Raw genomic sequence first — 24,073 nt, 5'->3', positions numbered from 1 at the left:
GCGGGCGGGCTGCAGCCATCGGGACACCTGAGCGGGCAGATGGATGGGGACGGCGGGATGGCAGCCGGCGCTGGTGGCCTTGCTGTGGCCGGCAGGATGCCCAGCAGTGCACGGCGCGGTGCTATTGCCGCTCCGGTCACATGCGGCAGGCGGAGAGAGGGGGAGCGCTAAATAATTGAGGAGCTGCAGCGCCCTCCTCCATCCGTCCCTCCTCCATCCCTCCCTCCTCCCTCCGCCCTGCGTGTGCGGCCGGGAGCCGGGGCCGCCGGTGCCCAGCGCAGCCCCCCCCGCCGCCTGCAGCACCGCAGTCGACCCCGCCGGGCTGCTCGCCCGCGGAGGCCCCGCAGCAGAGCCCGCCCGCTGCCCTCTGAGCCCGGTGAGTGCCCGCACGGCTCCGAGGGGGTGCAGAGGGGATGAAGCGTTCTGGGGTGTGGGGAAAGCGCCGCCCCGCTCTGCCACCTCACCGCCCGGGGAGAGCGGCTCGGAGCATCCCGGGGTGCGGGGGGAGGTGAGAGAACCGCGGCTCCAAGCGTGGGGAGCTCTGCCCCGGCCCCACTGCGATCACCCACGTCCGTCGCCCCGTGCCGGTGGTGCGGGGGCTCCTCCGGAGCCGCTGGAACAGACCCGCTTGGGGCAGAGACCCCAGAGCCGCCCCATCCCGCAGCCCCGGGCGGCCGCAGCCCCGTGTTGACAAAGTGGCACTCGCTGGAAGGGAGGGGGGGGACGTCAGGGCTGACGGCACGGGATTGATTGGAAACAGAGAACGGCGGAGAGAAGGGATAAATGCCGGCTGGTCCAATCGGAAAGACAGCTCTGGCTACAAGTTACCGCACCAAACGAGAGAGACGAAGGTAGAGGCACTGCGGGCAGGCGGGCAGCGTGCATGAAAAGGAAAAACCCGATATCAATAATCCGACGGAGCGGCGCGGAGCCCCGGGGCCGGGTGGGCGGCAGCGCGGGGCGAGCCGAGCCGGGCGCTGTCCGCGGTGCTGAACCCCGACGGGGCGGCCCGAAGCTCCCGCTCATCCGCGGCCTCTCCTGGCGACGGCGCGGGCAGAATTCCCTCCGACTTAGAGGCTGGTAATGGAGTTATCTTCCTTTTTACGTCACCCCCCGGCTCGCTGCTGTTTATTGATTCCGCACGGGTATTTTCGGACTGCTGAGCATCAACCGCCTGCCTGCCTCAACCCTGGGTAGGTGCGTTTCCGCATCACTTTATTAAAAATCCTCATCTGTTTTGGTTTTTTTTTTTTTCCTCTCTCAAAATTGCTTTCCAGCTCAGGTCTTGTGACCTATCAAATGATCATTTAGACAGATCGACTTAGTGCCTCCCTGTGACAGTCTGTGCCTAGAGAGCTCTGATAGAGGGCTTCCTAAATCAACACAGACTCTGGGGAGACATGGGAAGCGGTATTACTCTTGTCAGCCCCAGAGAAGACTCTCAGCTCAAAAGGGCCGTATCTGATTTAATCTTGCATATTAACTAATTGATCTTCCCACTGCCCCTAAGTAGTAGGTAAGTATGTTTTAGCATGCCAAGGCATTTGTTTAATTGACCAAAAACTGTCATGAGACTGAAAGTCTGATTGCTAAAGGTATTTACACATACCCGTTTTGTTGGCATACATAAGGCATATGACTTACCGTAGTTGAACAATACACTGTAAACAAACAAAAACCAAACAAGCTAAAAGCAATACTAGAGTGAAGAGTTACCTAGATTAAGCTAATTATCTGTTCTTAAAACATTAAGCTCCCTGGAGAATCTCTGCTGCATGTGAGCAGGTTTTATTGCAGGGATCCAAGGCCCAAGTGCTATTTCCTATTTTCTTCTGTCAAAAACGCTGAAATTTGACAACAAAGTAGAGACTGGTGAGGGTTAAATGAAGATGAAGCAGCTTGGGTCCACTCAAAGTAAATTCAAATGTGCAGTGCATATCTGAAAAGATACAAAGGAGGCAATATGTACAATAGGCATTGATTTAGTTAAAAACAAACAAACAAAAACACAAGCAGCTAAATGGAACTGAGATGTAAAAAGGCTCATGCAATTGCTCTTCAGTTTTAATTGCCCCTTGGCAATTGAGAATGCTAGAATACAGTAGACATTAGAAAAAAATAACAATAATATTGGAGTTTGAAAAAGAAATAAAAGCCAAAATAGAAAGTACTGGAGAAAGAGTCTTATAAAAGTTGAACTACAGTACCTGGTCAGATCAGTTAATTAGGAAAGAGGATGGGAGATGACTTGATTCAAGAGGCTAACAGCCTTTACAGAAAAAAATGAACAGGCATTGAGTTACTTCTCCATCTGCCAAAGAAAGGCACGACAGAAATGGATGTTGAGTCGCTACAGCCAAAGCATTCTGATTAAAGTGAGTGCTCACATCTTTGAACAGTGGAGGGTTGATGACATCATGAAGGAACTACCAGAAAACCTGCTGAATTCTCCATCTACTCATGTCAAGACTTGATGTCCTCCCAGAAGTTGTAACGTAGCCAAAGCAAGTCATGGGGCTTCCTGCAGGAGTAATGGCATGGAAGCTGATGACTCCTTCAGACAAAATGAACTCAGTAGACGTAACGGTACCTTTGATCTCTAGTTCCCCAGTCAGACACAGGGCCATACATCTCTCCTCCCAGGTGCCCCAGGCTCACCTCAGTTGAGAGTGAACCTACTGAACTCATTAAACCACCTGCTGTGCCAATGGGAACAGATTCTAACTTAGATCCATAGGCCACATAGATTCATAATACCTTTTTTTCATTTGCAAGCAGCAAGATGTAGAAAATCATGGTTGTCTATTGGAAACTTCCTTCTAGTAGTGAGAAATTTTATTCTTGTATATGTTTACTTCCTCATCACACAGCAGCCCTGGGCTGTGCAGCCATCAGCTCAGGGTTCAGCTTGGGTTGGGCACTCCAGCTAGTGCTGCTACCACGGCTGATTCCTTGCTGTCACCTCAATGGAACATCCCCAGGAGAAAGCTGCTCTTTCCCTGAAATAAAACTGTCAGAGGGAAGTCCAGACACTGACAAAACAAAAACAGTGAGGTGGAGCCATATAGCATGTGATTCTATTGTCTCTGATCCTCTGCACGACAGCTGTATCAATAATTTACTGAAAGATGGAACACCATAAATTAAATCTACCTGGGAGATGAACACAAGAAGAGCAGGTTTTTCAAATCCTGCAATTTAATTGCGAGAGCACAGAGTTAGAGGGTCAGGTGGGTTGCTGCTTGTAGGAGATGGATTATTACTGGGAGATTCCTTCTGTTATGCTGCAAGTGTTGAGAGATGTTGCATAGAAACCTTATGTAAGCATATAAAAAAAAAAAAGAGTGTGTTTGATCCACAAGTGAGCAGGATTTGAGCACTGGTCCTCAGTAAGCACCAAGTGCTGCTGCAAGTGCTTGTCCGTAATTGGGATACAGCTTTGTGCTTTGGTCGACTCCTCCCTGTAGGTCCTGAGCTCCCTGAGCGCTGGTTGGGTCTTTCTGAGCAAAGCCCTTCAACACACACCTTAAGTCTGAGCACTTTCTCGTGCCTAGAGGCCACTAGTACATCTGGATGCACTCTGCCAACAGCAGCAAGCTGTGCCCAAGAGCATTTTGAACCAGGTCTTAATGATGTGCCTGTCAAGTTGTACCAAGTAAGCAGCTGTTCCCTGATGCCCAGCAATATGGTTGCGGTGTCCAGGTGGGATTTGGACGCCCTGGTCTGACAGTGAGGGAAATATATGCCTGCTGCCTACCTTTTGCCCTGGACTGGGATGAGCTGGCAGCACTGGGAAGTATCTGGGTCTGCCAGCACCTCTTCAGGGCACCTGGGCAACAGCAGGTGTATGCCAGCCTGCACACTGCCTCATTAACTGCCTGGGGGAGCAACAGAGACCAGGAGATGCACAATTAATAGCTAGGGTCACCAGCTCCACACTAAGTAAATTAAGATAGAAGGCAGTAATGTGTCGAGTTCCTTTGGCCAGGAGCTCCAGCACAAACAAGAACCACAGCAATAATATTCCAGCTACTCTATTCAATCCAGATCTAAGGGAGGCGAAGAACAAGGACGCAGTTAGCTACCAGGGCTCCAATGACAACCCAACTTTAAGCTAGGCATAACCATGTTTACCCACACCGATTCCCTGGCTACTCAAGGACATCACTAGGCAGTTTTTATGCATTACTCAAGAACACCATAATGCCATCATTTGTGAGCTGCTGGTCTTTTAAGAACACGTCATTCTTTGTTCAGTTCTGCCTCATTAGTGGCATCCTATATGCTGACTTAATCTTGGGTGTATGCTCATAACTTGCTTGTTGGGAAGTGTCTAAAAGCAGTCGTGCTACAATGCCAGGTATTACTCACACCACACACTGCTCAAGTGCTGCACCACGTTTGCCTGACTTATGATGATAAATGACTAAACACAGAAAATCTCTTATAAGCCGTCTTCTTTGATCAACTTGTGTTCACATTACTCATATAATCAGTTCTGTTGAAATGCAGGAGGATTACTCATGTAAGGCAAGGATTTTTTGTCCTAGTGGATAATAATAACAAGCAGCCAATCATGGAATAAAAGCAGCAAGATCTGCTATTCACTTCCTTGGAAGTGCGTTGAATCTGCCTCACACTTCTTTGGGGAACTGGTGACACAAGCTACAGCCACCCAAACTACCCTGCAGCTCTCTATTTCGTGTGCAAAGAGCCTGCTGATTTACAGCTACTACTGCTCCTCCTGGAGACATCAGCAGGCACTGAAGGAATGCCTCCTTCCAGCTCCTTCTGAGGAACGTGTTTCTTTGAGAACCTCTCCTGCATTAATTAGCCCACAGACACAGACAAGATCATGCAAACAGGGCAATGAGGCATAATCAATTACACTTGTATAACTGCTGATGGAACACGATAACTAATTAATGAGACCACGTGCTCAAACAAAAGAGAAATGCATTTGAAAACCTGCAAGAGCCGAACAGTGTGTGTAATCCTGATGTGCTTACAGCGCAGAAGACCAGCTCAGATTCCTAAATTATTGCATGGAAGGCTTTCCAGAAGCCAGAGAGACTGCTGGTGAGAGTCAGCTGGGAGGAAAAAGCAGTTCCTTAGCAAGGAGCAAAGGAACCACTGTAAAAACTGCAATCTTCAAAGCAGAATTAGAGACTTACAAACAATAGATTTTCAGAACCTGTGTTTGATACACAGTCATTATTTTTTCTGGTTTGAACAACAAAGTATTAAATCAGTACTTCACCGAAAAATGTAATTTGTGTTTTTGCCATTGAAATTCACATTGATATCCTGAAATGAAATAAATTGTCATAATGATGCATCAGGCAGGCTTTGCAATAGCAAAAATCCATTTTCTTCAGAGAGCCTCACACACTAATAAATAACCCATTCTGTGATTTATGTCAAATTTAAAAACCTCTCATGGCTGGCCTGGAGCAAACCGTAATGACTTCCATTCTACGGTGCAAAAGTATGGATCTACATGGGGGAAGAAAAAGAAGGTGCAATCAAGTAATTACAGAAGCTGCTCCTGCATCTTATTAAAGCAAAGACATTTCTTCAATGAGTGGTGTTCTAGAACAGACTGTCTGGTCACTCAGCTCTAAGCAGCTCAATACAAATGCAGCCCTTGTCCACTATGACCCCGACGTACAGCTGGAAGAGCATTATTTTTAGTGTGGTTTCTCTGCACCTTCCTTAGGACACCCAGCTGCATCAAGCACTCGTGCACTTCTGTTAGACCTCTGCTTTCTCCATTTCACTTCTGGAGAAGCAATTCAGTTATTATTCAATTCAGTGCGGCCCCCTAGAAGGAGCCCTCAGCACAGCAGTTCCAAGAAGTTCCTGGTTGCCTGGTTCTGCTCTGCTCACCCATCTATTGATCTGTCATTTCCCCATACTTACAGCATCATTCTGTTTCTTTAAGGCTTTTACTTCACCACCTCAAGACAACAATGAGAAACCAGTCCTTTTTAGCCATGTGCAAATTGATTATACATCTTTCTCCATAATTCCCTTTTTTTTTTTTTCTTCCTCCTAGTGGTTAAATAGCTTTTTGCAAACACAAATGGAGCACTTCATGCATACTGCATTACTTACAGTGCTGCACTCACAGATGGCTGGATGTGCCAGAAGTACCTGGCATTCAGTGCTACACCACTCTGCACCACACATAGCCAGGGCTCCCTGGACAAAAAGGACAGAAAACACGTGGGAACACAGAATGCCTCCATAGGATGGCTTCCTGCAGGCCCAAGTGCACAGTGGTGGATGCAGAGCAGAATGCCCAGAGGGATACCCCTCAAAAAACCCTAGGGATATTTCTCCCTATGGGATCCCAGCAGCTAGGGCCAGCTGCTTGCAAGGCTGGCTCATAATGAGCCCAGCAGCGCTCAGAATAACCCATCACCAAGGAATCTGCTGGCCTTCACCACAACCAACTCCAGTTTCACCTCTGCATGCATTTCTTCACCTCCATCTTTTCCTCTTTGCTCACCTTTGTGGATGCAGTGTCCTGATGAGATCAATGTCCTGATGTGGGTGCTCAGCTTTGGAAGTGGGTCCCACAGGCTTCAAAACAAGGAGGTTACGCTGGTTTGGCTTTCTTGCACTGGAAACAGGAATACAAAGTTTAAGGACCCCTGTCTGCAGCACCACTGCCTTATGTCTTTGGTCAAGCTAAATAACTCAGTGTTTATTTTGCTTATTTCTCAGAAGGAGATAATGGTATTTGGCCAACTTGCAGCAATATTAATATTGGTAAAGCACCTAAAAAAATACAGATGAAAGAAGAACAGAAAAGAGCTGTGCAGCTCCTCCAACCCCATTTTGCTATGAAGACAAAAACAAAAAACAAAAAACACCACGTAACAGCCTGGAGCTGTTTTCTTTTTTCAGTAGGCACACTGCTAAATTGGGCTTAAACCTAAAATATATCACTACGCTTTTTCTTAGTGATAGTTTTAGCTTAAAATAATAACTGCTCCACTTGAATGGAGGTAAAAAATTGGAAAGGGTTAAAAAAAAATCCCAAATTAGCAGCAGAGGGGCAGACGCTGAACCCCTGCGCAGTGCTCTGAGGCTGTAAAACGAGCACACAAGACTCCAAACCCACACAGAAAGCAGCAGTGTGATGAGCAGCCCACAGCAGCATCCCTCTGCCGCGTGGCCAACGGCGCTGACGTCACTCCTCTCCCTGCTGCCGGGCCGTAATGAAAACCACATCTTGTGTCTGCTCCTACTGCCCAGCTCGCAGCTACCAGCCTAGTAATTAAGACTAAAAACAACACAGCAGGCAGGAAAGCGAGGCTGGCAGGGATTTTCTCTCTCCCTTTCTCTTCTCTCACACCATGGGTTGCAGCTCTGCATCGCAGCTCTCCATGCTGCCTTCCCACAAGAAATGCTGCAGCCCAGCTCCACGCACAACCCCGCGTGAGGCAAAAATGCTGTTGTAGCAGCAGGCATTGGGATGCTTTTGTCTCTCTCTGGATTTATTTCTCATTCTGTCTGAGCACTGAGTCATCTCAATGCCCAGCTGCACCTGGGGCGAAGCATGAATTTTGCTCTGCAAGCACCTGCATTAATATTGCTGCCGTGGGATTTGCTAGGAGTCTGCTCTGAGCCTGCTTTTCTAGGGCATGTAGAATCAGACAACGGCTGAAGTTGGAAGGGACCTCAAAGATCACCAAGTTGCAATCTCCCTGCCGTGGGCTGGGTTGCCAACATCTAGATCACTTGCAAGGAGGAAGGGGCTTTCCCATCACCTTCTTGAAGCAAACCGTGGCCTCCATGGGCAGCAGGGAGATTTCCTGTGCCATGGTGACTTCTGCGAGGAGAAAGCTGGAGGAAACTCAACCGTTCCATCTCAGCGAGCACCCCTGGCTGGCTCCTTACCACCTGGAGCTCTCTCTTCTAATCTATCACCATCGGCACACTGATTCTCCTTGTGTTCCCTGCATTCTTTACAGAGGGCTTTGCATAGGGACATCCCAGAGCCACCAGGGGCAGAGGGCACTCATTAACAGGAGGACTAAATGAGTCACCCTGGCAGGCAGTGGGTGTGGAATGGGGTGATGAGGATGAAGCAGAAAGCAGCAGGTTTAGTTCAGGAGTAATTTGGCACCGAACCACACACTTAGGAAGCTGTGCCTCTGAACACCGAGGTTTCTCCTTTCGATGTGATTGCTGTCTTAGCTCATCTGTGCTAATGAAGAACACTGTTGTGGTACAAACAGAGGTTGCTAATGAACACGATGGCAGTAGAGTTAGCCAAGCTGGCCCTGGCCCCCAGCACAGCCCCACCGAGCCTCCTGGATACACAATAAGGAGGGCAGCCATTAAGCACAAGAAAAGAGCTTCCTCCCTCCCTCTGGCTGTGGATTTACACCAGTCTCCTAAGACTTCACCATTTACATAGCTGTGGAATGGATGAATGTGATTGCTGAGCAATGCCTGCACCTCAGACTTGCCAAAATCCCCCCCTGCTGCTGTCTCCTTCTCCATGTGCTTGGGAGCATTGATGGAGCGGGGCAGAAACGAGCTGTGTCTGCCCCAGGTATGCATTATCCCTCCATCAGGCGTTTCTTATGGCTGTGGGTGGGGAAGAGGATGTTTCCAAGTGATGGAGTAGCACTATGCTGCTCTCACTTAAATATCATTGATAATTTCAAATGATCGCTTTAATTGAGTACAGCCACAATTACAGAGTAACTTCATTGCAGCTGGTAGTAAGGCATTGCCTTCAGCAACTCAGGGCCCTCTGCCACCCCAACTTCTGGCCAGAAAAGATTATTTTCTTACCTGACATACTGCATGAGGAAACGACACAGAAGTAAGGGCATCTGGACTGTAGCTGTTCATAAACACGCAGATATTTCTGCCCAGTGTTCTATTTAGCTGAGGTCCGTTTGTTGCAAATCCAGGCAGACCCACCCAAGTCCTTCCAGCTTAACAAGGAGTGCTGATAAAACCTGCGAAGGAAAAGAATTAAGTAAAGGATTGGACAGAGCTGAGTGAAACACAGCAAAACCTCTGCATCAACCCATGCCTCAGAGATGCTGTACCACGGCTTTGGTTATGAGAAGCTGAGTTTGGGTTGGGGATCACTTTGGTTAGAGGAGCTATTCCCCCCATGGCTAAAATGCTGGCACACAGGAACGTGGCCCTGAAGCAGCCAAACCCAGCTCTTATTCTCACCTTGAAGATGCACATTTGCTCAAGAGTGGCAACCGTTTTTCACTATCAATATCCTTAGGCAGAACATGCATCCTTTCAGCTTGCGGTTGCTTGAGGTAAGGATCAGCGCAATTCAAACTGCAATCAATCAAAACGTGAAACAAATGCTGTGTTTTATTTAATAAACTCCAGCAAGACAAGGCCACCTGGTAGACACAGTGTAATTTGTTTAGGATGTAAAGACTGAAAAAATAATTGTTTTGGCTCCAAGGCAGTAATAATAATAACAAATTTCTGCATGAACAGGAAGGAAACTGTCATGCTAAAACTCATATTAAAGAAACAATATTTCTTTTTTCTATATATCAATATGCAGAGATTGTCAGTTCTCGTTGTTTTTGCTCAAAGTCTTCACACGTCACCAGGAGGTCATTTCTCCTTGCCTGGGAACTACGCAGCCTGCTAAAAAGAAGAGAAAGAGAAGGAAGGAAAAGGAAAGTGTCTGAACAGTGCCTGGAAATATGACTGAAGACAAAAAAGCAGGAGCTAGTTCATGCTCGTGGAGACAATCCTATGATTGGGAAGAGGCTCAGGCAGCAGCATTTTGAAGTATTCAGAGAGGTGACCTGCTGTGCCCCAGCTCCTCGTGGTTGCCCAGGAGCATTTTTGGTGTTGGCTGGGCACTTGGATGGCTTCAGGTTCCTGCTGTGTATGGGATGATACTGATAACTTACCTCCTTGGGACAACACCCCTTCCTTTGCTGCTTCAGCTCAAACACACACTGTGAGACCTTTTCTCTTTCTTGCAGCTGGGTTGCCACCACTGGAAAACTGGAGATGAGGCTGCAGCCCTGAGCACAGATTCAGCCTGGGACACCCAAGCCCAGCAGCAGCCATGAGCGGCCTTCTGTCACGCCTGGACCCACGGCGGGTGCCATGGGGGGCTGCAGGCCATGCCCTGCGCTCCCGCGTCCTGCGCACCAAGCCTGTGGAGTCAATGCTGGAGGGCACGGGGACAGCAGGAGGCCAGGGCGCACGGCTGGCCAAGGTCCTCACCACGCTCGACCTCATCTCCCTTGGTGTTGGCAGCTGCGTGGGCACAGGTATGTACGTGGTGTCCGGCCTGGTGGCCAAGGAGATGGCAGGGCCTGGCGTCATCGTGTCCTTCATCATCGCTGCCGTCGCCTCCATCTTGTCAGGTGAGTCTTTCCAGTGGGTTTTGAGTGAGGTCTCAGGCACACTGTCGCTAGCTTCACGGCTGGACAATGTGCCAATAATCAGTGCTGGTTTCATGACATTGGAGTCACATCCATGAGGTGATGGCACTCAGGATACACACAGCACGGAGGGGCAATGACATCTCCTTACACTGAAAGCCTCTGCACTGAGGTTCCCCACCAGCACGAGGTGCCCAGCTATGAGGAGCCAGCAGGACAGTGCCATCCCGCAAGTGGGGCCAAGCCCAGCAACTCCTCTGCTACCTTTAGAGCTGCTGTTATTGGCTCCTGTTCACTCAGGATCGCTCTTCGAATTTCCAACAAAACAACGCTATGTGCAGAGAGGGAGGAATTATATATTTTAGTGAAAAGTCAGTGAGTTCCATTGCCTCCTCTGAACCCAGCTGAGCATATGGCCTGAGCTGCGGTTTCCACATAAGCCAGTACTGCTGGCATTTGTCCTTTCCAGATCAGCGCTAACGCGATGATGCCATGTCCCCGCTCTCCCTGCTCGCAGGACTTTGCATGCTGTGTCAGTCTGGCAATCCAGCTTGCGTGTGTGGGCTGGGCAAGGAAACCTGACTCAGTGACAGAGGACTTCAATACGGGATGGGAAGGACCCGACTCTACTTTTCAAGTCCTCAGATCATTGCGCTTTCCCCATTTTCCACAGCCCATTTTGTGACGCAAACCAAATGAAGTGGAGCAACCTGGGTGGGTCCGCTCTGAGAAAACACGTTGTCCCCAAAAAGAGCCTTTTTCCCCCAAGCCGTGGGCCCTGCCCCACAGCAGGAAGCTCCTGCCGGCCCCACAGCCCTGCCGCTCCCAGCCCTGCTTTCATCTCCCCCCTGCTTGTGCAGCCCTGGGAAAGTGTTTTCCCAAGGATGCGGTGTTTTCATTATCTCCTTGGCCACTTCCTTGCTTCATCATTGACACTGCTGTTGTTTGTAACAGCAGTGCATTTCTGGCAGGTGAAACCCAGTAAAGGCTGGGAGCCAGATGGGCTGCAGTGGGGATTTCAGCTCTCACTTCACATGCGTGCATGGATGGATTTTAAGGAGCTGCTTTGGCTCGCAGCTCAGGCAGATATCCAGATCACCTGTGCTCACCCTCGGTCATCAAGTCAGAGCCCATTACCTGCAAATTATCCCAGGGTTTTTGGCTGAAAATGCTCCTTCCAGAATGCCTTGCAGATTGCTGGTGCTGAGAGGGGCTGTAATGCTCAGATGTGGCTGAGGAGGGATGGGGCCATCAGCAACAGGGGTTCATAGAAGTCAGGATTTCTTCTGCATCAAAAGGGGAAATGACCCCTGCAAAGAAGAGGTGGAACTTAGCACTGTTGCAAGGTCCCAGTTTCACAGAAATTTGGGAATCATTCTCGGAAATGGGAGTGCCTGAGTTTGATGGCGCTGTGGGTTTGTCACAGCACTATGCACAGAGTAACATTCAGCTTTGTTATCACTGTTACACTACAGATAGAGCTGAGATCACTAAGATAAAATCTACGTCCTAATACGTTATATCATCTCCCTTTTTAAGCAGTGCATACAGAGGGAAGTGCTGTGAACTCCGCTTCTGCTGGAGGACCTGTAGCATTGTGAATTAAAATGCCCTGATTAATGCCACCTGCTATTAACTCAATGTCAGCAGTCAAGGATGTGTGCAGGTCTTGCATCTCTCATCCCCTGGGCTGCTACTACATGCTATGATAAAAATTGGTTGTTTTCTTAACATACACTGAAATCTAAAGCAGATACACCCTATAGGTTGCAATATCCAATGTATAGTGAAAGATTACTATTTTGGGATTCCTGTTGAGTAATTGAAAAATCAAACATTTAATACACATAAAAGACTCTGCTCTGCCATTATCGCTCTGCATCAATATCAATCCTCTTTAAGCCTTATCTTGTTGCTGGCTAAAAGTAGAGCTGCCAAGAAAGATTATATGATTTTTACAGCTATCACAGACAGAAACCAGATACTTGTCCCCACCAGAGCACCTGTTTCATAAATCATTCAGGCCTGCAGCTATCTGTGAGTGCCTTACCTTTGCAGAATGCATGCATTTTTAATCAGCTCTGAACAATGATGGTGTGGGGCTGGATGATCTGGACGTCTTGTTGCTCTCGTAGCTGGGCCAGCTCTATAGAAATCCAGTTTGGAAGAGTTGCATTGAAAACCACAGCCAGGGACAAGGACCCCACCTTGTGGGGTGGGTGGTCCTGCCAGCACTTACCCTGACCAACACCCTGGGAATTTCTGATTCCATCCATGACTACTAAATAAAACCTGATGGTTGTTTCAAGACAGTGGTGTGTTAGGATCAGGATTTTATTGAAAAATATCCTGATGCAGTAAGTCTGGAAAGTATTAAATCCCACTGAAATCTCCTCCCAGGTAGTTCCAGTTACACACTTTTCACCCTTCTTCCCTTCTTTACAAAGACAGTTTTGCAGTTACTCCTCAGAACGAAATGTACAAGCAACATTTAAGTGTTAAAATAACATAGTTATTTCTGTGAGATGGCTTCAGAATCATCTGGCACGGGTAGAGTGAGAGCAGGATGATCAGGGCAGCGCTCATGCCTGCATCTGCATTGTAGTGACCCAGAATAGGCACACAACATCTCAGGAGAAAATGGCTCAGGACACATTAGCATCCCTATCAGATGAAGAGGAAACTTCTGTCACCATCAGAGTTACCGTATGGAAACTGGGCCATCACGACCACAGCACCACACTGCCCACTGCTGCTGTCTGTGGATGAATTTCAGTATATTTTTTTCATTCCAAACAGGCGTTTGCTACGCTGAGTTTGGTGTGCGGGTCCCCAAGACCACGGGCTCTGCCTACACCTACAGCTACGTGACAGTGGGGGAATTTGTGGCATTCTTCATTGGCTGGAACCTCATCCTGGAGTACCTGATTGGCACGGCTGCGGGTGCCAGCGCCCTCAGCAGCATGTTTGACTCACTGGCCAACCACACCATCAGCCGCTGGATGATCAGCAGCGTCGGGACGCTGAACGGGCTGGGTGAGAATCGGGCTGGAGACATGTGCATCTTGTTATGCAGAGCTTCATCCGTTAATTAGGGCCTGAAATGTCATTGGAAGCTCGTCAGACATGGATATTAGGCTTCATTCATTATTTACCACCCATTGGCCCCTGGTGCTTTGCATCCGGTTCAGAGTCTGGGTTCTAGGTGCAGAGATATACGATCCCATTACTTTGAGCCTCTCTGGACCAAACCAGCGTTTAGAAGATCAGAACCCCAGAAAAGACATGTTGATATCAGAGGGTAACAATAGTACAGGAGCACTCTGCTCAGCCCCATTAAAACTCACACACAAATTTTAGGGAGAGCCTGCAGTACTGACATGTGGAAGCTCAGTGCTGTGATGGTTCTGTGTGACCAGCAACAGCCCATGGCTCCTATCAGTAACAACAGTGAGTGGTCTTGTAGCTCTGTTGTGAAAATTTGATGTTCGATTGACTTCTAATTAGTGCTTAGCAGGTATGCATGATGCAAACTAGGATATGATCATTTGTTTTCTGCTCTCCAAAAACTCCTGACAGTGTCTTGAGGCATCAGGATTTATCACCTCAATAAAAGAGCTTTACCTTGCAGTGGCACGGTCACCTGGAAACCAGCTTTGCAATGACAACGAGGAGTACTGCAAAACTTCAGGATATGAAAAGCACTGAAAGTCATAGAGTCATAGAATCTTGTGTGTGGGAAGGGTCGTCTAGCCTAGCTATGGACAAACAGTTACGCACCTCTTTTCTCTTACCCAGGGAAAGGAGAGGAGTCATACCCTGACCTTCTTGCTCTAGTCATCGCCATCATTGTCACCATCATCGTGGCCATGGGTGTGAAGAACTCAGTGGGACTGAACAACGTGCTCAATGTGATTAACCTGATAGTCTGGGTCTTCATTATGATTGCCGGGCTCTTCTTCATCAAAAGCGACAACTGGTCTGAAGGGCAGTTCCTGCCGTTTGGATGGCCGGGGGTAAGTCCTGTGTGCCACCCCCACCATGTGCTCAGCTTTGCTTCTGGTGTGCAGCCCCTGCTTGCACTTCGCTCCTCAGGTCCTAGCCCTGCTCAGCTCACCCAGCTTTGGCCAGAGGCCTCTAGCTCCCAGCTTGGGCCCATCCCTCCTCGCTCTTCCAAACCAGAGGCACATGGTGATGCTTTGCCTGTATCTCCTGCCACTCTTAGAATAAACTCAGTCCTTTTCCTAGATGCCCTCTTGGAGAGCCAAATAGCATGAGAAAGCATACACCAGGAAATGTCATTTGTCATCAGGCTCACAGCAGCAAAACACGGTGGCTGTCCAAGGAAGGGCTCGGGAGGATCCAGCCCATCCCCTGCAGAGGGGGAGATACTTATGTTGGCTGCTTTTCAATAACAATGTTCTCGAGCATTTGTTTTGAGCACTTCATAATGCCACCTGCCAGTGCTTATTTTACGGATGCTCCCTCAAAACTTACTGAGAATTTGGACATATTTGGCTTTTTTAGCATGCTTGCACTGGTTTTTATCCAAAGATGAACAGAGACTGAAAATATCTCAGCTGGCCTAAGCCCAAGATAACTTCTCAGATTTACACTGCTCGACTCCATAGGGATTTTGTGCGGAAAAATAAGCAAGAAAGTAAAGTAAACCAAAAATCTTGATTGCTGAAAGGATCCCAAGCTGACATGCCACCCCTTCACCTCTGTAAATCATCATTTCTCTTCTTCAGCATGGCAGTGAGGAGCAGTGCTCAGGCCCCATTAAGAACAGAGGTCAGATTTACTTTTGGATGATACCTGTCTTTTTCTGCTATAAAATAGGAAAGAAAAAAGGGTGCCAAAAATAAGTGTTTCATTCCAACTCAATCCTCCAAATCTCTCTTAGTAAAAGTACATGGTTTTAAAAGATACATTATCCAAAACACATGAAAAACAATAGGGTCTTCCTATGGTTTTCAGGTGGCTGTTTCTCTCTGAAATCATTTGTAGAAATTAATCCACCACAGCAACAAGCTCGAGATCCCCAGAAGCATAGAGATACTTTGAAAAGTGAATTACAGACTGTCCCCTGAAAGAGGTGAATTTTCCTGTGTGCTCCATCACTAAAGAACTGAGATAGATGTGATGGACATACAACATCCACCTAGCCAGAAGTATGCAAGGGCTTTGCAACTACAAATTAGCTCTCTCCTTACAGCTACGCAGTCTTTAGCCAGCTTCAGTGTTTGTTTCTTATAAACATGCTAATATTGTACATGGAGAAAGAACATAATAAAGTAACTAGCAGTACAAATAATTCCCCTTTCAAGTATTCCAACCTGTCTGCAGCTTCCAAGCAAAGCAAAGGTTGTTTGGAGAGTGGTGCATGTCTGACTGTCCATGCTCTGTTCTGCTTCCTCTGCTAGCAGATCTTGCTGGCTGATGAGAATTCCTGCTAACACAAAACATATGAACATGTTGGGGACGGGGAGTCAGTCAATCCCTCAGGATCCATAGTGTTTTCAGTGCCCCCAAGCAACCCTAATCCCACTCCCCAGTGAAAGTAAAATAAGCACAAAATGGTTTTGCATGATCACTTGTTCCCAATTGGGTGCCAGCCACCCTCATGGCACTGAGACAGTGGGTCCTCTGTGCAGGTGCTCAAAGGTGCTGCAACGTGTTTCTATGCCTTCATTGGCTTCGACATCATTGCTACCACAGGAGAAGAAGCAAAGAGCCCCAACACCTCCATCCCCTACGCCATCACAGCCTCACTCGTTGCGTGTTTGACAGCATACGTGTCCGTAAGTACCTGCTATGTGTGTGTGTATATGAATACATGTCCATACGTACTAGCTATATGAGTTCAGCCATCCACTGGGGGTCTGCAAGACGTTGAAACAAGTACAGTTGTGTGGGACAGGACACACATGGATGGCCACAGCCTGTCCAGTCTCTCTGCACCCAGTAAATGCACGTCTATACTCAGGAATTTCAGGTCCATTGTTGCCTTAGGGTGGCAGGGCCCAAGGTAGCAGAGCCCCTGAATTAACCACTCCACAGTGATCACACAGCCCAAACATCTGCATTTCACATCTTCTCCGCAGGAGATGTAAGGATACAGTTCTAATTAGACTCAATTTTTTTGCGTGTTTCCCACCCTTGGGAAGCAGCCCCTGTCACTGCAAGCTCAGGGCTGCTGCTGACCCTCTGTCCTACTCATCTTACCTTCCCCAGGTAAGCATCATCCTCACACTGATGGTGCCATACGATGCCATCGACACTGAGTCCCCACTGATGGAAATGTTCGTGGCACGCGGCTTCTATGCAGCCAAGTTCATCGTTGCCATTGGGTCTGTGGCCGGCCTGACTGTCAGCTTGCTGGGCTCTCTATTCCCAATGCCAAGAGTCATCTACGCCATGGCTGGCGATGGGCTACTCTTCAGGTCAGTCATACATACATTAGCATTTGGCTTTCTCCTTTGCCTTTCCAGCCAGGTATGGGCTATTACAACAGGCAGTCACTGCAACCTGCAATTTTAACCCTCTACAACTCTTTTCTTGTCACAGGTTTTTGTCCCACGTCAGCTCTTATACAGAAACGCCGGTAGTAGCTTGTATAGTCTCTGGGTTTCTTGCGGCACTGCTCTCCTTGCTGGTCAGCCTGCGGGACCTGATAGAGATGATGTCCATTGGCACGCTGCTCGCCTACACACTGGTGTCTGTCTGTGTCCTGCTCCTCCGGTACCAGCCTGAGAGTGACATTGATGGCTTTGTCAAGTTCCTCTCTGAGGAGCACACCAAAAAGAAAGAGGGCATCCTGGCTGACTGTGAGAAGGAAGCTTGCTCCCCAGGCAGCGAAGGAGAGGAGTTCACAGGCCCACCAACCAACACATGTGGGGCAAAAAACCTTCCATCGCTGGGGGACAACGAGATGCTCATTGGGAAATCTGATAAATCCACCTACAACGTGAATCACCCCAACTACGGCACAGTCGACATGACTTCAGGGATCGAGGCGGACGAGTCTGAGAACATCTACCTCATCAAGCTGAAGAAGCTGATCGGCCCTCGCTACTACACCATGCGGATCCACCTGGGGCTGCCGGGGAAGATGGATCGGCCCACGGCAGCCACCGGCCACACGGTCACCACCTGCGTGCTCCTGCTCTTTGTCCTGATGTTCATCTTCTGCTCCTTCATTATTTTTGGGTCAGACTACATCTCTGAGCAGAGCTGGTGGGCCGTTCTCCTTGTTGTGCTGATGATCCTGCTCATCATCGTGCTGGTGTTTGTCATCTTGCAGCAGCCAGAGAACCCCAAGAAGCTGCCCTACATGGCACCCTGCCTTCCGTTCGTCCCCGCGTTCGCCATGCTGGTGAATATCTATCTCATGCTGAAGCTCTCCACAGTCACGTGGATCCGATTTGCTGTCTGGTGTTTTGTGGGTGAGTCCCAGATTATTTTATTACTGACCCTGTTTTCAAAGGGTGGTAATAGCAACGTCACCAATTAGTGCTTAGGCTAATGCTTTTTCAGCTGCAATGCCCAGTCCCTTGCATTTGCTCCTCATAGTGCTGGAGTTCTTAGAAATCTGTTAATCAAGCCCCCAGACTGCAGCTAACTCAAGAATTACACCTCCAGAAAAATGTCAGTTTGATGGAAGCAAACTTCTTCATGCAAAGGTGACTATTCCGATGAGTCTTCTGATAGAAAGTAGGTGGGTTTCCTGCAGAAATCTGCCTGCTTTCTTGCTATTTCACCCACTTGAGCTCTTTCAGCAGCCCACACCAAGATTTCAGCACCACATTTCTAAAATGCAAAGCTGTCCAACCCTAACTGGAATGGGCAATGCCAAGGGGCTGCAGGCTCCAGCTCCTGTTCTTGGCCTGAACCCTTCACTTTATGGCAGGGGGCTCTCAGAACATGTAGGCTCTGTTGTGAATATTTGGGCCAAATTTAGTCTTCCCAGCACATATCCAGCAGCCTGATATGCCCATGATCTCCTTTGCTTTATATTTCTATTCCCATACCTAAGAGAGAAAGCGTAGCTCTCATAGCTCCTCCTGAAGGCTCCCAGCCACAGACCACAGAGAACCAAAGCAACAAGGAATATCAGAACCAAGGACTCCTTAAGAGAGACATAGCAGCCACAAGAGCAAATACGGATATTGCAACAGCCCACTGGAACCCCAGCTGCAGACAGCAGACCCTGAGCTTTGGTGCCAACATCCAAAACAGCCGTATCTGGCTGAGCACCCCAGCAGATGCTCTTCCTGTCTTCCAGCCCTCAGAGGGAGATTGCTACCAGCTTTCCTCCTCCATGTTGCCATATCCTCTCTTGTTTCAGAGTAAGGATAGGAGAGGCAGGCAGCTCTCATACATAATTCCTGTGGCCCCACAGCAAAGCTCCATCTCTGAGCACCTCTGAGCCCTAAACTGAGCTACTGAGGAGCCATGCATAGCCCTTAGGCTAGAAAAGAGGTGCTCAGAGTTTTTCTAGCTCACTCAGCCAATAAGCGAAGGAGCAAATCAAGGGAAAGACCCACACCTGTTCTTTAGAAGAAAAGTGGCTTCAGAGCATCAAATCAGTCTGCTGTGATTAACCCTTGCACCTGTGTGTACATCTAACACCTTGTCAGGTGCCAGCAATGATAACGAGGTCACCCTGCTGATGTGTGCCAGACCCTGGGCACACAGGGCTGTGGGTACTGGCAGGAGACATACTGAGAGCATAAGAAAGTTCCAGAGGGAAAAGGATGGCTGGGAGGCTGCTGGATTGGAAACATGGGCTTCTAACATAGGAGGCCAGGTTAGGTCTGTTGGGAACTGCTTTCCCACCAAGGCTGCAGATGGCACAGTCACACGGTTAAGCAGCCGTCCCAGCTAATGTTTTAAACACAGAGTTCCCCGGTCACACGCTGACAACGTTTGGTTGTCAAACTGCTGGTTTGAAGACCAGACATCAGTGAAAACATGCATTCGCTTAAAAATAAAAGCAAAAAAATATTTACTCAGATTAAGCCCTCATCAGCTCGAGCCAACTGGCACGGAACAGGAGGGGGTGGGATGGAGGGGGCTGGGTGCTGGCACGGGCTGTGGGGACAGGTGTGGCTTTGAGGGGAACGACGGTGCAGCGTTGTCCTCCCCAACAACCTCTCACTCTCACTCACCCCAGGTCTGCTCATTTACTTTGGCTACGGGATGTGGAACAGCACGCTGGAGATCAGTGCCCGCGAGGAGGCCCTCCACCAGAGCACCTACCAGCGCTATGATGTGGACGTTGACCCTTTCTCAGTGGACGACGGCTTCTCCTACGCCACCGAGGGTGAGAGCTACCCAGACTGGGGCCCTCCCGAGGACAAGGGCTTCTCATACCAGCAAATGGCAGGAGCAAAGGAAAGCCATCGGACGAGTAGCAGATCGAAAAGCAAGGGCAGGCACAAACCGTCCTCAGAGGCCCTCATCGCCAACGACGAGTTGGACTACTCACCTGAGTAGTGGGGCGAGCAGGGGGACGCCGTGCTGCCAGCCAGCCAGGAAGGGCCTGCGGCTTCCCTGCCCCGTCCTGTCCTCCACCACCACCCCCTCACCTCTGGTCCTCGGGTCACACGCCGCGACCGCTGCCGACCCCAAACCAAACCCACCCGAGGGCTTTGCCAGCTGAGTCCCAGCCAGGGAATGCTGGAGCCCTGGTACCTGCCGAGCCCCACTTGGCGCCCAGTGGGAGATGTGCCAAACTGAGGGGGCTCTGAGAGGTGGAATGATCCACGTGGGGGGACGAGATGGGTTTCCCTCGGGAAATAGTCACCCTGTGGCCACTCCTATGTGTTTGGCACTTTCTTAGCACGTGTGCTTTTTCCTCTAAACACCCAGCAGTAATAGCTTAACCAGAGGGACAGGCAGGTAGGACATGAAAGTGAACCAGCTTCATCCAAGGGGGTGGCTCAGCTCGGTTGGCCCCATCACTTGGCGTTTTCATGGCTGTTCCAGCACTAAGTGTATGCAACAAGGCCACGCCATGATGGTCCCCAGCCCTGAATCCAAAAGTCGTAAATACCAGGATTCAGTGTTAGACCATGTCTTGCACTGCTCTAGACAGTCTCAAACAAAACCTGAAATCCTGGCATAGTCAAGCATCCTGAATCTGAGCTTGGCCTCATTTCAGATCACACCTGACCTAGACTTATGCAAGCAGTCAGCAAACCCCACACAGTGTCCCTGAGATTGAACTGGATGCTGTTCCCACCACTTTGTCTTTCCCAAAACAGCCAGCCCATTGTCTGTGAACTGTTGTGGGCACATCCCAGCACTCATTCTGGCCTCCGTGCTATTTCTAACCTTGGCTTGGTGGATAATGTGTGAAAAGATACAAAGATGCTGCTTGTTCTAGAGACACTTCTAATGTGAAACCAAAAGGAGTGACTGGGAGGGCTTCAGGATGGGAGGGTTTGGTAAAAGGACCCGTTAAGCTTCACTCTGGACCCTCTCCTGCTGCCCAACCTTGCTACACTTCCACAAGCAGCAACCCAAGAGCATCCCACCCAAAAGCCTCCACGATGCACATAAGCTCTACCAATCCACTTGGGGATCTGTCCTACACGCCTATCCCCAGCGGTGCTGAAGCCCTCATGATGCTCACTTGTGCCCCGCTGCTCCCCTGAAGGATGCTTTTGAGATACCCAGGACAGATGGCACCTGGCAGATTTGGCTTTATGTTTTCAGGGAGAAAGATTGTTGCTGTTTTCCTACCAGCTCTCAAACTAAACCATGGGGTGGTCATCCTCGTCCCACTACCGCGCGGTATTTAGGCATCTGCTGGGTAACAAACATGTGCCCAAGTACCCTGTTGATTCGAAGCCTGTTGTTCCTTTTGCAGCCTTAATCTCTTGCTACAGAGCAGTTTGCAGTACCAGTGTGTGTTGTTGTGTCCACCTGAGTATCATTTGGCAAGAGCCTGCTCCCTTGCTCTTTGGCGTCTAGGCACCTGTCATTGTATCAGCATGTTGAGCGGGGGCCTGGGGCTGCTGTGGTTCTCCTGCAGCCATCCAACATTCCTCATTCCTTCTCCATCTTTTCCCATCCCTTCTTCATCCCTTGCCCTTCCCCATCTCCATCCCATCCTCATCCATTCCCAGGGAAGCAGGGAAGGATGCCCACAACTCCAGGGCCACCAGCAGAGATCATTTGGTCCGTCACCTCTGGGCAGCATTGGCCTAGGGCCAGTTTGGGATGCTGAGAGGGGCCAGGAAGCTGGCACAGGTGTTGCTGTAACCAAAATACTTCTCCATGCCCTAAAAGGAGATGTTCACGCAGCTGCCACATTACAGAAGAGCATTGCCAGCACCACCACTGTCCCACTCCATGCCAGGAGCCAGCATCCTGTTGCTGGAGCCCAAAGCACGACCCAGATGGAGCAGAAATACCTCACATCCCCCAGACCAACCCAGTGAGATCTTGGTCCCTCTGCAGGTTGTGACCACAGCAGCACGACCCAGCACGCACCCTCTGCACAGCAGAGCTCACGCCCCGAGCGACGCCGGTGTCACAGCCCCAGCTTGTAAATGATCCTCACTCCTCTCGTTTTGTTTTTGGTCTTTCTGATGTAGATCTTGCTTTTTTTTGCAGACGGTACTTTCTGGTGTAACAGTTCTCTGCAGTTCTGATATGAAATTGGTGTATTTGTTAAAAGAGTTTGTTAAATTATTTTATTTAATTTTATTTTTGTGGTTTCCAGAAGCCCATTGGTGCATTGTACAATGGGGTCTTGTAGTGTGTCATGAGAAAGAAAAAAATATGCAGATATGTTATGGAGTGATTTTTATTTTCAGATGATTGTGTTGTTGAAAATGATACATATATATGTATATATATATATTATCAAGATACTATGAAAGAAATCTAAATTTACCAAAATCTGTATATTTTAATAAATGCATAAAGCTTTATTGTGTGCCTTTACATTACAACAGACAGACAGATGAACAGGAACCAATGGATTTTTAAAGGAAGTCAGAGATGTCTGATGTCTCAGCATCGACTTCCATAATAATGTAAATCTTTTAAATGAAAGAATAAATAAATTAAAAAAAAAAAGATTTTTCCCATATAATTTTGTTAAGCTGTACCTGAAAGTCCTGTATTTTTTCAGTGTTCAATAGAAGTCAGAGATGAAAAAAATCTTGCCTTAAGTGCTTCAAAATTTCCTCTGTAGAAGATGCAGTTCAATGGGCTGACTTTGGTATTTACTTGCATTGTTGTGAAAAAAAAAAAGTGGTTATTCGTTTACACAATAAATAAAAAAGAAAAGAAAGAAAAAATGAGAGCCAATGGCCACAGGTTGACTATAGCAGCACAGAGCTCACGGAGCTCCTTCGCCACAGACATGGGATGCTCCTGGTGGCACGATGGTGGGGACACACTGCGAGGAGAGGTGGTGGGTGCTGACCCAGGGAGGGCTCTGTTGGGATGTGGGGGACCTCCCCCGAGTTGGGGTGATGACAGAGCAGCCAGCACTCCATCGCTGATGCCAGGTGTGGTGTGGAGCAGCTCATTGTGTTCCAACTGTGTTTGGTTCAATTTTGAGGCTTTGATGCGATGAGCACCAAAAGATGTTGAGTGCTGGTAGTGCCATGGCCAGCCCTGCCCAGCAACCAGGGTTCTGGGGAGCTCTATGGGATATTTTGGGGCTGTTGGTGCCTATGATCCTGGGTAGGGCACAGGGAGGGCAAGGAGCCGAGCGCCAGTCCCTTGTGCCTGAAAATGTTGATTTGCAGCCTAAAAAAAAAGGAAAAAATACCCCAAGTGATGCCTAGCAGGGCCTCGTTCTCCATAGGATCCCACATCTCCCTCCTGTTAAGATTTGCTGAGCTTCCCACAGCGTTTCAGTGCATTCCTGCCCTGAGGGCTCCCTTTCTGCCACCAGTCCCAGGGCTGATGTGTGCACAATCCACAATCCCCGCCGCCTGCACAAGCTGGCACCCGCACATCAATGGCAGCACTGAGGTGTCCCTGCCGAGCACACAACAACCAACTGTGCCCTGCTGTGATGTCATGGGCACAAGTGTCCTGCACAGCCCTGGGCTGCGCCTCTGGGGCTGCTGGAGCTCGAGGCAGATGCTGTGTGCTGGAGCAGCAGGGCGAGAGCCAGGGCCTGGGTCCTTATCTCCATGCTGTCGCAGAGGGAGTGCAGCCATCCTCATTCTCTCCCTTTAGCTGCTCCCATTTCAGCCTCACATCTTCCTAGGGCAGAGTGTGGGGCTGCAGCATCCGTGGCCATAGTTGTGCTCTCCACCCAAAGCAGGCCACGGATGGGGAGATCCTGATGGATGCATGAGTACATGCCAGCACACCAAGGCTTGTCCTACTGCCCTGTTTGCAGATCCCTTCCCACCACCCCAAACCTCCTAGTGGCATCTCTGCTTGTGCACACAGCTCTGGGCTCTCCCCTTGCTTCAGCCCCAGGGCTGAAGTGTGCACCAATTACGTGGAGTGAGTTAACAGCCCTGGGAACTGATGGGGCTTGGTATCACAGTAATTGCTGCAGCCTACAGTGAGGACAGAGCTGGATCTTGATCTTACATGGTTTTAATTAAGAGTAATGACCCCAGAGCAGACTTAAACTTGAGTTCAGAGCAACAAGATTTTGGACTTCTCCAATGGGT

The 24,073-nt window shown here is 49.1% G+C and overlaps 1 protein-coding gene across 2 annotated transcripts; it reads left to right on the top strand.

Annotated features, from left to right (window-relative positions):
- SLC7A14 (solute carrier family 7 member 14) lies at nucleotides 1–23,418 on the top strand. 2 transcript variants are annotated; one of them, XM_048954849.1, is made up of 8 exons: nucleotides 1–376; nucleotides 10,002–10,391; nucleotides 13,209–13,445; nucleotides 14,208–14,425; nucleotides 16,067–16,213; nucleotides 16,647–16,855; nucleotides 16,980–17,857; nucleotides 19,588–23,418. In XM_048954849.1, the coding sequence occupies exons 2-8, from the start codon at nucleotides 10,088–10,090 to the stop codon at nucleotides 19,908–19,910; spliced, it is 2,316 nt and encodes a 771-aa protein (XP_048810806.1). In that variant the 5' UTR covers nucleotides 1–376; nucleotides 10,002–10,087; the 3' UTR covers nucleotides 19,911–23,418. The 2 variants fall into 2 exon arrangements, with proteins under 2 accessions (XP_048810806.1, XP_048810807.1); XM_048954850.1 differs by lacking the exon at nucleotides 1–376 and adding an exon at nucleotides 477–1,193.
- The last annotated feature ends 655 nt before the right edge of the window (nucleotides 23,419–24,073 follow it).

This window comes from Lagopus muta, chromosome 9, assembly GCF_023343835.1.
Source record: "Lagopus muta isolate bLagMut1 chromosome 9, bLagMut1 primary, whole genome shotgun sequence".
In the NCBI taxonomy this organism is placed as follows: Eukaryota; Metazoa; Chordata; class Aves; order Galliformes; family Phasianidae; genus Lagopus; species Lagopus muta.
This window is presented reverse-complemented; position numbering and strand designations above follow the sequence as displayed.

Excerpts from the sequence above, each read along its gene's own strand:
- SLC7A14 (XM_048954849.1), top strand. The coding sequence starts at position 10,088 with ATGAGCGGCCTTCTGTCACGCCTGGACCCACGGCGGGTGCCATGGGGG. Across the intron at positions 13,446-14,207 it reads CGGGACGCTGAACGGGCTGG|GGAAAGGAGAGGAGTCATAC; the intron begins GTGAGAATCGGG and ends TCTCTTACCCAG. Across the intron at positions 16,856-16,979 it reads GGCGATGGGCTACTCTTCAG|GTTTTTGTCCCACGTCAGCT; the intron begins GTCAGTCATACA and ends TTCTTGTCACAG.